The sequence below is a fragment of the Pundamilia nyererei genome, unplaced genomic scaffold, assembly GCF_000239375.1.
Source record: "Pundamilia nyererei isolate P.nyererei 1_Seehausen unplaced genomic scaffold, PunNye1.0 scaffold00030, whole genome shotgun sequence".
Classification (NCBI taxonomy): Eukaryota; Metazoa; Chordata; class Actinopteri; order Cichliformes; family Cichlidae; genus Pundamilia; species Pundamilia nyererei.
This window is the reverse complement of record NW_005187431.1, coordinates 3,102,600-3,116,694: the sequence shown is the minus strand read 5'-3', so window position 1 is coordinate 3,116,694 and position 14,095 is coordinate 3,102,600. Positions and strand designations below refer to the sequence as shown.

The following is a 14,095-nucleotide window of genomic DNA, read 5'->3' as shown; positions in this document are numbered from 1 at the left end:
TTTCTTTCTACCTTAGTTTATTTGCCTTTTCACTCTTTCTCTCCTTCTGTCTGGTTCACATACTTGATATTTTGAGCTTCAAGCTTCCATCTTGACACAGATGTGGGCTGCCAGCCATCGCCTGTAGCTATACAGTGAGATTCAGCCATGCAACGAGCAGGTGGCAGGCACTGCTCAGGGTCACAAATACACACCGATGGACACACACACACACAGATGCGCACACAGAAATCAACATGCTTATACGAAGACACACTCTCATACACAGCTTACAGCTGAAGCAGATGCTCCTGTGCTGTCGCCAGATGTGACTTGAACAAGACAAGCTGGGAGGACAATGTCTGAGGACTGTAAACACTCCTTAGGAGTTTGTGTGCGCAAGCACAAACCAGGTGGATCATGTACAGCATGTCGTCGTCGTGTACATTTTGATTCTGGTTCTGATATGAGCATGTTTATTACATGATCTGTTTCTCTTTGCATTTTGCACACTTTTAAAGTAACTTAGACCTTAACCTCATCCTCTTATCTCACAGTTCCATGTGGAGGTAATCTGACCCAGCGAACTGGCACCATCTTATCTCCTGGATTTCCTGAGCCCTACCTCAACAGCCTCAACTGTGTGTGGAAGATCACAGTTCCCGAAGGATCAGGAATCCAGGTTTGTACAATAAAGTTTCTGGTAGGCATCAGACCACCTCCTGGATGCTAGGATTGGTAAACCAGAGGCAGATTCACCAGCGTTAGCAGTCAGTCCCCAGTCAGTCATGCAGAGTAATCTCTTTCTAAAACTGTCTCTGACCACTTTTTTAAAGCCATTCACAGTGGTTGTCCACCTCTAGCTTCTAGCCTTTATGATCCTTGTTGTTTTGACAACAGACCTCTGTGTGACGAGATGCTTTCAGCTTACCAAAGACCAATTAATGGTGCTGCACACAGTATATAAAGGTATTGCTTTTACAGGCCTCTCAGTTGTGGGGAGCTGTGAGGTGATAGTGTCTCTGGGCCTTTTTAAAGGCTCCGAATTTAATTTGGCAGATCACTATACCAGAACCTTCAGATTGTACAACCTGAAATAAATTTTCCTATAATCACCTCTTCAATTACTTTACTTTTCCTTTCCCGGGAGTTAATTCAGTTTGCATATTCTTATTCCGCGATGCGTGCGGAACCTGGGCAAGGTCCCTGTGGATCTGCCTGGCAGAAAAGTTTTTAGGCTTATGCTTCAGCCTCTGTGCTTAATAACCTCAGTGGCGTCCCTCAGCTATTAGCTCCCCTACCTCAGCTGACTGTCCTTGCAGGTCAAATACACAACATGGCCCAAAGGCACACTTAGCATGCCACACTTCACGCCAGCATTTGTTTGGAGGGGAAGTAGACCAGAAATAACAGCAGAGAGCTGACACTGTGTAATCCTCCAAAAGGTAAACAGCACAAAACTTACATACGCATTTCTGACTTTGGAGGTACAGTATGTCATCATTTTTCTTTGTAATATTTCTACAGAGAGAGACAAATTTGCACATTTGCTACACGGTCGCTGCAAACTTGAGAGAGTTTACGGCTCTGTATCTATGTCTCTGCAGCAGAATCCTGCCCCCCTGTTCCTTCTCTTTCATGCAGACATCTTTTTTCTTGTTGCCTTCCATACTGTTGCTCTCCTCCACCAGCTCCCCGAAACACATTAGATTGGAGTGTCACGATCTAGAAGAGAACTTAAAGGAGCGAGGTGCCTTGCTGGCACATTTGCTGTGGCCCCCTAATGAAAGATCAATGTGTGATCTGCCTCGTCTCTCCGGGAGCCCGGTGCACCAGCGCCCCTACAGCCCCCTTAATTGGCTCATATCCGATCTATAACCATCAGAAGCAGAGAAGACAGCAGAGGAATGGACGTGAGAGGGAACAAAAAAGGGGAGGATGGGAAGGAGAGTGGGGGGAAAAAGAAAGGACAACAAAGACTGAGGAAAACAAAATCCGTTGTCAGTTTCATAGAATTTGGCATGTTTTACTGTTTTTTTTTTTCTGTTTTAACAGCAAAATGAGTTTTGGTATCTAGACTGCTACTCTTATAGCATGTGGTATTTTGGTCTTCCTACTGGTCGCAACTGTCATTTGTAGATTTAGTCTCTTTGAAGAATATTCAGCATTCGCCACATGTCGCACAGTCTTCTTAATTTAAAATCCAATTCCCACCACTTGAACGCAGTCGGAAAAGGAGGCGAGTCTAATTAAGCATTGCCTTATTAATCGTGTCTTATTCTTTGGCTTTTCAGACATTTCGTGTCCTCTTTATGTATTTTGAAGTGAATTAAAAATGTCTGTATACTCTGAGAGGCTGTCGCAGCAATCATAACTACTGTTGTTTTCTCTGGAACCCCAGTGAGCTGTACATAGAAATATCTTTTTTTCATACTTGGACTATTAATCACTCTGCAGGGTTATGTTTTTTCAGGCCTTACCCTAAAGTAAGAGTAGATATAACCAAATACCATGTTTTTAGTCCTTGACTTACAGTAACTAGCTTCACATACTTTCTTTCGTTCTAATTTTCTTGCCCATAATCCTCCCAGATCTGCTCCCTCATCCCTCTCTCTTTCTTTCCTTACTGTTTTTTTTGGTCTACATTTCACTAATTGTGTTCCTCTACCGCCCCCTCTTTCTCCCTGTCTGTTCCCTGCCTCAGATCCAGGTAATCAGCTTTGTGACAGAGCAGAACTGGGATTCGCTGGAGGTGTTTGACGGAGGCGACAACACTGACACCATGCTTGGCAGCTTCTCGGGTATTGCCGGATATGCATTTCTATATATCCCTTTATTTTCCTCAACGTGTCTAATGTGTGCAACCTTGGACATAAAACATATTTTGAAAACAGCCTCATTACTTTTCACAGAGCAGAGCCTGCAGTCTGGAAGAGATATTGTGTTTACTAACCAAAGCATAGATTTCTTTAGAAAAAAAAAGATGGCTGCCACATGTAGCTCAGTTTCAGTTCTAATCTGGTACAAATCTTGCTGCCTTTGGACAAAGGTTATGTTATTCTTTGTGGAGTTGAGGCAAATGTTTGTTTACAGTATCTTTGCGACTCCTGTCAGAGCGAGAATGCAACAACAGGGAACGTATACTTGGAACAAGACCAAAAGTAAATGTTAGATCTGCCCTGAAGTAAAGAGATGACAGAAAAGTGGCACACTAGTTTGAGTTGCTAATATCAGGTTACAGTTTTTTCTCTCTTTTGGAACAGTTTTTGGTTTTTATCATCTGAACAGTTGCTAAAATATTGGAATAAATTCTCTACTTGTGAAAAAGTTGATGGGTCGTACCATTGTGCCGCTAACAGACGCGCTTTTCAGCTGTTTGCATGCAACTCACGCATAGTTAGTTATAGTGAGCAGCTATAGAGGAGATAGCATTCCTGAACTCCACTGTTAATCTTCTCGCAAAGGCACGACGGTCCCAGCTCTGCTCAACAGCACCTCCAACCAACTCTACCTCCACTTTTTCTCTGATATCAGCGTGTCTGCAGCTGGATTCAGGCTGGAATACAAAAGTAAGTGGTGTGGGAAAAAAACATGTTCTTCAAACAGTGGTTGTTTCTTCTTAGAGTGACATTAAGGTTTATTTGATATTTTCTCTTGTTGTAATTTGATATTTCTTTTTGTTTCTCCCTCTCCATATTTTTGTTTCCATTCATCATCCACTTAGCCGTGTCTTTGACTAACTGTCCAGAGCCTGTAGTTCCTATGAATGGTATCAAGGTTGGAGAGCGCCTTCAGATGAATAACGTGGTGTCATTCCATTGTGAACCAGGATATACGCTACAGGTAAACTCTCCAACTTTCATATAGTTCTGTCATGTATGACCATCGAAAATAAGCTGAATCTCACCTTTGATAGTGTCTGTCTTGTCAGCCCTGCTTTTGTTCACTTGCTTGCTCATGCTGCAGTTTTTTTTTTTTTTTTACAGCACTTTGATATGTCAGGATGTAGAATAGAAGAAAAAGAGAAACAGAAGTTGAATAGATGGACTTGGTCTTCTGGCTATTTTAGTTCATTTCAATTTTTCTTGCAAGTGATCACTTTTATTCTCTATAGTCTGTTGCAAACTTGCAATAAGGTAGGCAGTACCCTGGCTTTGGCCATGTATGGGTTCTGTATTATGTTCTGTAAAAGCCAGATGACTAACTTGGAAGTAAATCATGACCAATATAGGATTTTAAGACCTATACTGATGACTGACACTAGTGATTTAAAAAGCCAAGCTCTTCTTCTTCTTTATTTCAGAGACAAAACAGATTTCCCCAACGTGTATTATGTGTAATTGTGTATTTACTCATTTACGTTATATCTGACTCTTATTGGATCAGCTGGTTGTTGTGTTTTTGGCAAACGTGTATTGCCAAGAATAGTGGACAGTGTCAATTCAACTATTCAATATCACTTCTCATATCATGGTTCAAGTGATTTTCCTAGTTCTGCTTTCATCCACTGGCCATGATAAATGCTAGCAAATAAGTAGCCACAATAGCTAATATCAGCTGATGATGAAGAAAAATGGTACTAGATAGACTTAAAGTCAGAAACTTCACACAGACAAGAGTGAGACTTAAACACACAAATTCATAATCAGATTATTTAATAATGCGATATATTAAATGGCACTGAAATGTGTGGGACTTTGCAGTGTGCATGACATTGCGCACATTGTGATATACTGTCTGATTTGTGACGATAACATTAGCAGCGCTAGCATTATCAGTATTCCTTTGGTAAATAGAAACACGGTGGCGCAGAATATAATTACACACTGCTGTGGCCGGGTTTTATATTTCAGTTTCACTGACACAAATAGAACTGTTTTCTAGATGAAGAGCTGCCCTGATTAGCACAGCTGTCATCTGTCTTACCTTCTGTCTTCTTACCAACTTGCTGTCACAGAGACGGTGGTGCTGCCGCCAGCTAGGGCTGCAGACACATTTAGTCACAATTGGCTGCATAACACCTTACAACCAACAGTGAAGCTGTGTTGTACATTCATAAAATGTAAGCAATATCTATAAGCAAGAGTTACATTTCATTATGTAACTTACTAGTTTTATAATTTTATACCTCTAAACAAAACAATAAGCTTATAAGAAAGTTACCATCCAAATTCAAAGTAGGCATGTTGACAAGTGTCCTCGGTTTATTAGCTATAATATGAAGGCCGTGACGCTGGTGTGCTGAGAAATCAGAATTCTGTATTCCCTTCAAAAAAGTGCTCCTGAAGTCATCTGTCCTTCAGGAGACAGATGGTGACATCGGAGGAGAACACTGGGTACAGTAGTTCACACAAATTCTATTTGTACTCCATTGAGACTATGTGTCTCTGTCAGTTCTCACTCCTTGTTCTCACATTAAAATGCCAGGTTGGATTTACGTCACCCCTATTTTCTCACTGGTTGTGCTTAGCATTTTCCTTTTGGTAGACTTCATTCAGTAAGCTCGATTGGTCCGGTGGCAGTGATGTGTTTCCCTAAAATGACCAAATTTCCAAAAAGGTTTTGGGAACAATGTGCGAACAGTCAGCTTCACAAGGATTAACAATATTTTTTTGTGTGTGTTTATGTTTAGCATTGCTCATCAGATCACATTATTTTTATCACTGAGGTCTAATAAATAAATTGTACAGCATTTCTAATTAAATTAGTTTTGTAAATGCGTTCTCCTGTGTTAGTTCATTCTATCAGCTGGCACACTGCTTTTCCTCTGCTTTTACACCAGACAAACCGAGTCATGTCCTAACAAAGATATCCTGTATAGCTGTGACTGTGCATAAAACCTATCCCCAGCTTCAGGATTACTGTTCTTTCAATGCTGAACAAATACCTTCGTAATAAATGTTATAGCCACAGACTTCAGAGATTTTGTTCTAAAACGTTGAACATTTGAAGACTTCTAATGGCCTGGCTGTCAGGGTTTGTCTGATTATAAACAGTCTATTTTGTCAGTCTGTTATGTTCCAACATGCACATGTGACATTTTTAAGCCATTTTCACGACAATTTTCTAAGAATTGCGTTAAGTGCTTTTAAATTTTCTGAAAAATGCCAGTTTTTCATATTTGGCTTTGCAGAAATGACTTTGAATTTTTCCGCACTCTTTCCCTGTCTTCTTCTCGCTCTGTATGATGCTCTTTATATGCCGCTATTGTTCTCTGTCACTTCAGATGGATTTAGTCTTTTAGGCACCACATGAAGTCATGCAGAGAAAAGCAGCAGGATCAAATAATTGGAGCAACAGATGAGTGACAGTGGAGCGAACAAGTTAATTCATTGCCTGCTCTTTTTTTCCCTGTACTTTTGTCTTTGTGCATGTGTGCATGGACGCTTCTCGCAGGGGAACTCGCACATCACTTGTATGCCTGGAACTGTCAGACGATGGAACTACCCACCTCCTCTCTGCATAGGTAAAAATGCTTTTCTTTACTTGCTCCTTGTGTCCTTGCCCCCTCCTGTTTGCTTCCTGTGTCTTTTCTAAATACCAGCTTTTTCCTTTTATTGGGGATCTTTTGCTTTAAAAGAACAGCAGCCAGGTGATTCAAAGTATTTGAAATGAATTACTTTATTATTAAACAGTATAGTGCAGATGACAAAGTTCCTCCCAAGGTTGTTCCCAATCAAAAATCATTAAAACAAGACAGCAAAAGAAAAGGTTATAGTCAGTTGTTTGTCTTTTTGCTTGAGGCTGTGCACGCTTTTGCACTTTTAAAGTGAATTTATATTGCTACCTTGAAAGCTGAGCGAACACGCTGAAAGTAACTGCAAAAGCTCCTCTCTTTAAGTGTTTCCTGTCTGTTAGAACACCTTGACAAAGTGGTTCCACTTATTGGAGCAACCTACTATACCCTAATTAGTTCCAACTCACACCATGATTGGTTGAAGTCGGTGGGAGATTCATCGTGTTTACAGGCATCAGCAGTTTCCTGATTACCTCAGGCTTTCACTGCTACAGGATTACATTTAACCCTTCACTTGTTCTTTGCAGAGACACAATGATACATCACCTTGATTTTCTCTGTTTGACACATAGCCTGTTTGTCCCATTCATTTCTTAATCTTCCCCCCTATGTTTGCCTGTTTCCCCCTCCCAACAGTGCCTCTTTCATCCTTTTTCATTGAGTCAGCTAATTCTTTTTACCACTAGCTGCAGTACACTTTCATCTCGGCGACATGATCTCTTGCTCTTTTCATCCTCTTTGATCTCATCACCTTTTTCCTCTAATTATTTCCGTGCATTTTTTAATCTCTTTTGAGACTTAGTCCTTGATTTCAATCAAAGAAATGCTTTTATTGAATAAGCGGTTTGACATAAAAGGAGGAAGATGAAGAACAGCAAAGTATACCATACTTGGCACCGCTAAATCACATATCTTGTGATTAATAAAAGTATGAGGTGGCTGTAGAGTTCATTGGTGGTTGAGATACCCTGTCCAGTTGCTGTCATCTTTAGATGTTAAATGTTTAACACATTTATCAGTATTTTTTAAGTTTATTTTGATATCTTTAACATAAAATACATTGCATTTTATCGTTGCTAATAAGATCTGTAAATATTTTGACTGGAGTGAAAAAATTGTGGCTTTAAATTCATTTTCACCTCTGTTATGCTTCAGTAAAAGGATGGTCATCCTTTTTTTTTTTTTTTTTTTTTACATTTTGACAACTTTATTTATGATTTTCCAATATGAAAAAAGTGCAGAAAAATATAACTCAAGTTGCGATTACAAATACTGCCCTTGTAAAACTGGTTGCGCCACGCAGTGGCAAACCAGTTGGATGCAGGAGAATGTGTAATCTATGGGCACAAAAAAGAAAGAAAAAAAAAAGTACTACCATGTGAACAAGGCAAAAAAACAAACAAACAAAAACAAAAAACAAAAGCCACCAAAAACAAAACAAACAAAAATAGAATAAAATAAATACATAAATAAAAGGGGGAGGCTGCATTGTGCACAGTTCTTTTTGGCTTGCTACAGATAGTGGGTGGCATTAAAGAAAGAAAGAGAAATAAACCCAAACACAGATAAAAGCAGTATTACATCATACTTCAGTAAATGACAACCAGGTTTTGTAGTATTTACTTTGGGACCCTCTCAAACTGTATCTCAAGTGCTCTATGTTCAAGCACCTCATCACCTCTCTCACCCACATCCTTTTTTATGAATCTGACGACTGAGCAGATCATTGTTTTGTAAAATAGTTGTAATGTGGCTGAATCACTTTTTTGCGGATGTTAATGAAATGCTTTGTCTGGACTCTGCCAGCTCAGTGTGGTGGAATTCGGGAAGAGATGGAGGGCATGATTCTCAGTCCCGGTTTCCCTGGCAACTACCCTAGCAACAGTGACTGCACCTGGAGAATCTACCTGCCAGTTGGTTACGGTGAGAGACATGAGAGGCTCTTGCAGCATGTCACGCTGGCATTTCTACACTAAAGAACCTTTAATTATGCAACTTGTAAGGCTGGACCGTGGAGTGACAGTGTTTATACATGTAGATTTATCGTGATAATGACAGTCGTGTCTGGAAGGCTCTCAAGAGGTAGTCTAAAATAAATGCAACTATCTGGAGCCTTAGACTAAAAATAGTGGATAAACATTTTTGGGGAAGTTGGCCTTGATTAAATTGTGTTTCAAATATTGCTGAAATGTGTAGCATTATACACATACAATGCTATATTAGTTATGCTAGGTGTGGCTAACACTAATGGAGCTAGCACCATTAGCCCTTCTTTTAAGCATGCTAGCTTCCAGAATGTTACACAGCCTAAATACGACTATTCTTTTCTACATGAAGGTATAATAGAACTGCATTGGTTCATACAGCTGTCATGACAACTTCTCAGGAATAATCCGCACTCATATTTCTGGTGGGGATAAGTGAGGGCAGCATTTAGCTACTCGCACAAAATAGGGGTGCTCTCATACTTTTTTTAAGTAAGTATAAGAGCGCCACAATCTACTTTACCACATTTACCTTTTTGATTTCATGGATGAAATGTGCAACAGCAGTCTGGCAGCAGTCACCTTAACAAGCTGCTTCCTATTCACTCAAGTAGGTTTCTGATGTGACTAAGCTACAATACAAATCCTTGAGTACCAGCATGTGTAAATCAGCTCCCCTGTAAAAACAAAAATAAAGGACATTCAGTGTCATTTCATTTTTGGCATTTTTTTTTTTTAGGATTTTTGTTTATTTCTGGAATAATTGTAAACAATTGTTTTCGCCTCGTCCATTCACTCTTGTCAATTGAGTGCTACGGCTGAATTGCAACCATTTTCTGCACATAATAAGAAGCGGAATGACTCGCCTACTTTAGCTTTGATAGTATTTTTGGGAGAACAATGCAATTTTGTTTTTTAATGGCCATTATCCATTTCTTATAAACAGGAGCCCACATACAGTTCCTCAACTTTTCCACTGAAGCCAACCACGACTTCCTCGAGATACGCAATGGGCCCTTGGAAACAAGTGCTGTCATTGGCAGATTCAGCGGCCAGGATGTTCCCTCTTCCCTTCTCACCACCTCTCACGAGACCACAATTTATTTCCATAGTGACCATTCGCAGAACAAGCCTGGCTTCAGGTTTGAGTACCAGGGTAGGTATCCAAATGGCCTTTTAAAAGATCGGGAGACTAAAGGTGGGATATAATCTGAACTTTTGGATTATGTCTGAGAAAGCAGACTTATTATATGCTTTTAATACTAAAAATAACAACCAAAAATTTTTACCCATTGCAGAGCTGGGCCAGTATCAATATTTAGAGCTACTTTGTTCTGCATGCGTTACTCCAGCACCTGTGGCACTTTTAGGCTGCTTCAGTCCATTTTTCCTGTTACTGAAATGTGATTCAGCAGAGGAGTGCCGAATGCACGTATCAGAACTAATGCAGAATATCAGAGCTATTTTGCGTGAATTGAAGCAATTCCAAAATCAGTATAAGAGTGAAAGCCACAGTGATGAATTTCATCTTGCGGAAGGAAACGAATCAATCATTATCTTCAGGAGTGTTTACTTTTATTTCAGCAAGTACACTTAAGTACTATTAGTGTCGCTTCAGTGTGAAATTTATTCATGTAAAGCCATAACATTACTGAATTAGTGCTATAACTGACTCTGAAGAACTAATCAGCGCAGAGAGGCAGCGAATTCCCCGGATAAATAGCTGTATATAAAACTGCTGATCACTTCAAAGATTGCTTTAGCATGTGCCAATAAAAGGCTTCATTGCATATCTGCACGTCTGCAAGGAATAAATTCCCCCGGTCCGCAAATGCAACAGGCACACTAAGTTTGTGTTTTGTGATTCAGCAAACGAGCCAGCAAATCGAAAGGTAGCATTGTGCATTTACATAATTATGTGTACATTAGCATATAAATCAAGCATTATATTTGCAAATACCAGCCCTCCCCTCCCCTTTTTTGCAATATTTGCATGAGTTATCTCCTACAAAGAGAAGCTGTGATCCATAGAAATCAATTCCTTTAGTCATATTTATATTCGTGCTTTTCAAGGCTCACTGCTTGCCCTGGTTTTGTATCCAAAAGGAAAAAAAATAGGAATAAGAAAAGTAAGAATTATTTACCCACGCTACCTCTGATGACTGCATCATACTCCTCTGGTACAAGTCAAACCTGCCTTAGGCATTTTTTTTTCCCTCCTCTGAAAACTCCTGTCTAAGAAGGCGGAGGGGGATGAGGAGGAGTGAGTGGGAGGTTGTGCCTAAGGAACAACAGACACATGATGAAGGGGAATTGAAAGTGGGAAATAAAAATAGAGGATCCTCCGCTATAACAGTGTTGTTGTCTGGAAGCTGAGTATTCACACATTAAGGCAAGTCTTTAGTGGTTTGAAAGCTACTGTTAGCTAACTTCAGACAGTAAGAGAAAAACTATTTGAACATCCATGCGGGTAGCGTTCACAACCACAGCAATCATCAGAACAGTGAGCCTTTAGGAAACGTACTTTCCTGATCGACTTTGTTGATGTGAAAATAATATGATTCTCTGTTTAAGTTTCATAGCTGTATGAATGTATCTAGCTTTAATCGCAAATTTCTCTTCTTTTTCCCTTAGCTTATGAGCTACAGGAGTGCCCAGATCCAGAGCCTTTTCGCTATGGGGTGGTGGTGGGTGCTGGCTACAACGTGGGCCAGTCTATTTCCTTCGAGTGTCTGCCCGGGTATCAGCTGACGGGACATTCCATCCTCACCTGTGAGCACGGCACCACCCGCAACTGGGATCATCCTTTCCCTCGCTGTGAAGGTAAGTGATGCAAGCAAACAAGAGGACAGCTGTGCGCAGAACTAAACGAATAAAAAGATAACTTGCTTTTAAAACTGTAACGTATTGAACTATTACATCATTAGAGCAAAGTGTGGCCATGGAGATAATGATTATCTATTATGAATAATGTAATTAAACTGAATTATTATCCCCTATTAATGAAGCAAAGCACTCCTCAGCGAAAAATCAATACCGCGCTAAAGAGAAGCGGAGACAAATAAAAGATGAATAAAAGAGAGGCTCTATTGAAAGGAAAAGTAATGGATGCTGTTCTTTCGCCTCGTCCTTGACCCACATTCTTGCGTCGATTATTCAATAAGGCCAGCAAAATTACAGAGAGAGGTGATGGCCGTGACACTGGAACTTTGAATGGGCGAGCAGGGAGATAAATGGGAGTGAAAGGAGGAGCAACCGAGTGAAAAGGCACCGGGAACGGGAGATAGAGTTTATTCTCGCACTCGTGCTATTTTCTTGTATGTGGGCTTTTTCATGAGTCACGTCCAGTTTGAAGCTGAAAGATTATTTCCAGGGACCTGAAAGAAAATTATACTTGCATGTGTGCGCGATATGCTTCTTGTAGTATAATAGAATTCTTATTCTAATTATGTTAATGGGAAGAATTAGTATTGTTATTATTCAAATACTATTGCATTGTCCTATGATATCAGTACTTAGTATAAATGAACTGTTTATTTTTGTAATACTGATAGATAAAGCATTTAATATGCTTCATTTCATTCTGGCTTAATGCAGTATTTTCACTAATGAATACTACCCATTAAAATGCATATATGAATAAGTCCTGACTGTTGCCGTATTTCACTTTTGCCCTGATGCTGTGGCCTGGTTTGTGGTCTGATGAAGAGGTTAGAGATACCTCTGTTTAATGGCATAAATGCACCTGTGAACTGAACCACACTAATGCCCAAATCACATTCGGTTTAATGCTAAAACAGCAAGAGTTCAGCTATTAAAGCTGCAGACAGGTCATTCTAAAACACAGGGTTTGATAAGGAATGCTTCCTGTAGTCCCTGTTTGCTTCACATAAAGTGATAATAAAATAATAGAGCAATAAGCTTCTCCGTCTCAGGGTTGTGCGCAAACATGCAGATTGTGGTTTCCGTGTGTCTTTGACCGTGCGCGTGTTCTGCTCTTGTTGAATTTGTTGAACAAACACACGAGTGAGCGAAGAGAAGCCCGTGTTTTATAACCACTTCAATAATTGCAGGCTATTTATAGCATACTTGTGTAGTGCATACTTGTCGTGCAGACTCTGGATAACTGTCAGATGAAAACCCATCAGATGCAGAATCAATCCAGGACGAATCACTCAGTCCTGAAACCCCCAGACTACCAGACTCGTCTTCAGGGAGCGCATAGAGCAAATCCAATTCTGATTTATGTCCATAACTCTGTTCTTTCTCCCGTCCATGCTGAAGGTTAGCTCGGTATGCGTGGCAGTAGAGGCATAGCATATTGAAAATTAATAACACGTAAAAAATACTCTTCTCAATGGGTATAAATGTTACTATTTAAATTTGACTTCTTTTTGTTATTTTGCCTGCACTAGCCCACTTTGCATTATTATCATGTCTCAGAACTAGATATTAACTAGATATTTGTGCTCTTGTTTGATCTCTTTGTACTTTTTATTTAGATTGTTTTTTTTATTTTTATATGGTTACAATAAATAAAATAAATTCTATTAAAATGATATATGTATATCAAATACTTGAGAAAAACACCTTTTTCAGTTTAACCCTTTTGTCTATGAAAAAAATTAAGTCTGCAAAATAGAAAAAAGGACTTCTGTTATTAGCATCTCTATTAGTACCACACTAGATCGTTATTATAACCATAAAGCACTTAGTAATCCTTTATTTCAGTTTCTATAACTGTTCCTTTAATATCCTTGCCATTGCCACCTATACTAAGTTGTACATGAATTAAAAGCTTAGTATGCTTTGTCTCCATAACTACCCATTCTTCATTAATAGCAAATGGCACTGAAATAAGCTCAAACACAAGGCTGCTATTGCTACTAGGCAACAAGTTACTCTAGGTTAAATCTAGCTTATTCTGGTCTTATTTATAACTGACCAGTAGTTTGACACTTATTAACCCACACATGTAGATGGATATAGAATAAATATAAATATAAATAAGGCTTTATTATGAACATGTTACAATAGTGCGAAAACGACAGAAAAATATAAACAAAACAATAATCCTATTAAATTTATTCAATAGGCAAGGCAAGTTTATTTATATAGCACAATTCAACACAATTCAACAACAAGGTGATTCAAAGTGCTTTACAGAGACATTAAAAACAAAAACAAATAAAAAGCATGATTTAAAATTGATTAAAAAACAAACAAACAAAAAAACAGTAGATAAAATCAGAACAATAGATAAAATCAGTAGTTAAAATTTAAGTTTTGAAATTTAAGCTTAAAAGTGTGGATTTGGTGCTTTATTCAAATGCAGCTGAGAACAGGTGAGTCTTCAACCTGGATTTAAATAAACTGAGTGTTTCAGCTGATCTGAGGCTTTCTGGGAGTTTGTTCCAGATATATGGAGCATAAAAGTTGAATGTAGCTTCTCCGTGTCTGGTTCTGACTCTGGGAACTGATAAAAGACCGGATCCAGATGACCTGAGGGATCTGGAAGGTTCATACTGGGTCAGGAGGTCACTGATGTATTTTGGTCCTAAACCATTCAGAGCTTTATAGACCAGCATCAGAACTTTAAAGTCTATCCTCTGAT

The 14,095-nt window shown here is 39.2% G+C and overlaps 1 protein-coding gene across 2 annotated transcripts in view; it reads left to right on the top strand.

Annotated features, from left to right (window-relative positions):
- The window catches only part of csmd2 (CUB and Sushi multiple domains 2), a 262,154-nt gene that overhangs the window by 194,244 nt on the left and 53,815 nt on the right, over positions 1-14,095 (top strand). For both annotated transcript variants that reach the window (XM_005728850.1, XM_013909751.1), the window contains 8 exons: positions 537-661; positions 2,684-2,780; positions 3,444-3,548; positions 3,704-3,822; positions 6,376-6,445; positions 8,303-8,419; positions 9,428-9,637; positions 11,116-11,304. In XM_005728850.1, the coding sequence (XP_005728907.1) occupies positions 537-661; positions 2,684-2,780; positions 3,444-3,548; positions 3,704-3,822; positions 6,376-6,445; positions 8,303-8,419; positions 9,428-9,637; positions 11,116-11,304 (1,032 nt within the window). The remainder of the gene's footprint in view (positions 1-536; positions 662-2,683; positions 2,781-3,443; positions 3,549-3,703; positions 3,823-6,375; positions 6,446-8,302; positions 8,420-9,427; positions 9,638-11,115; positions 11,305-14,095) is intronic.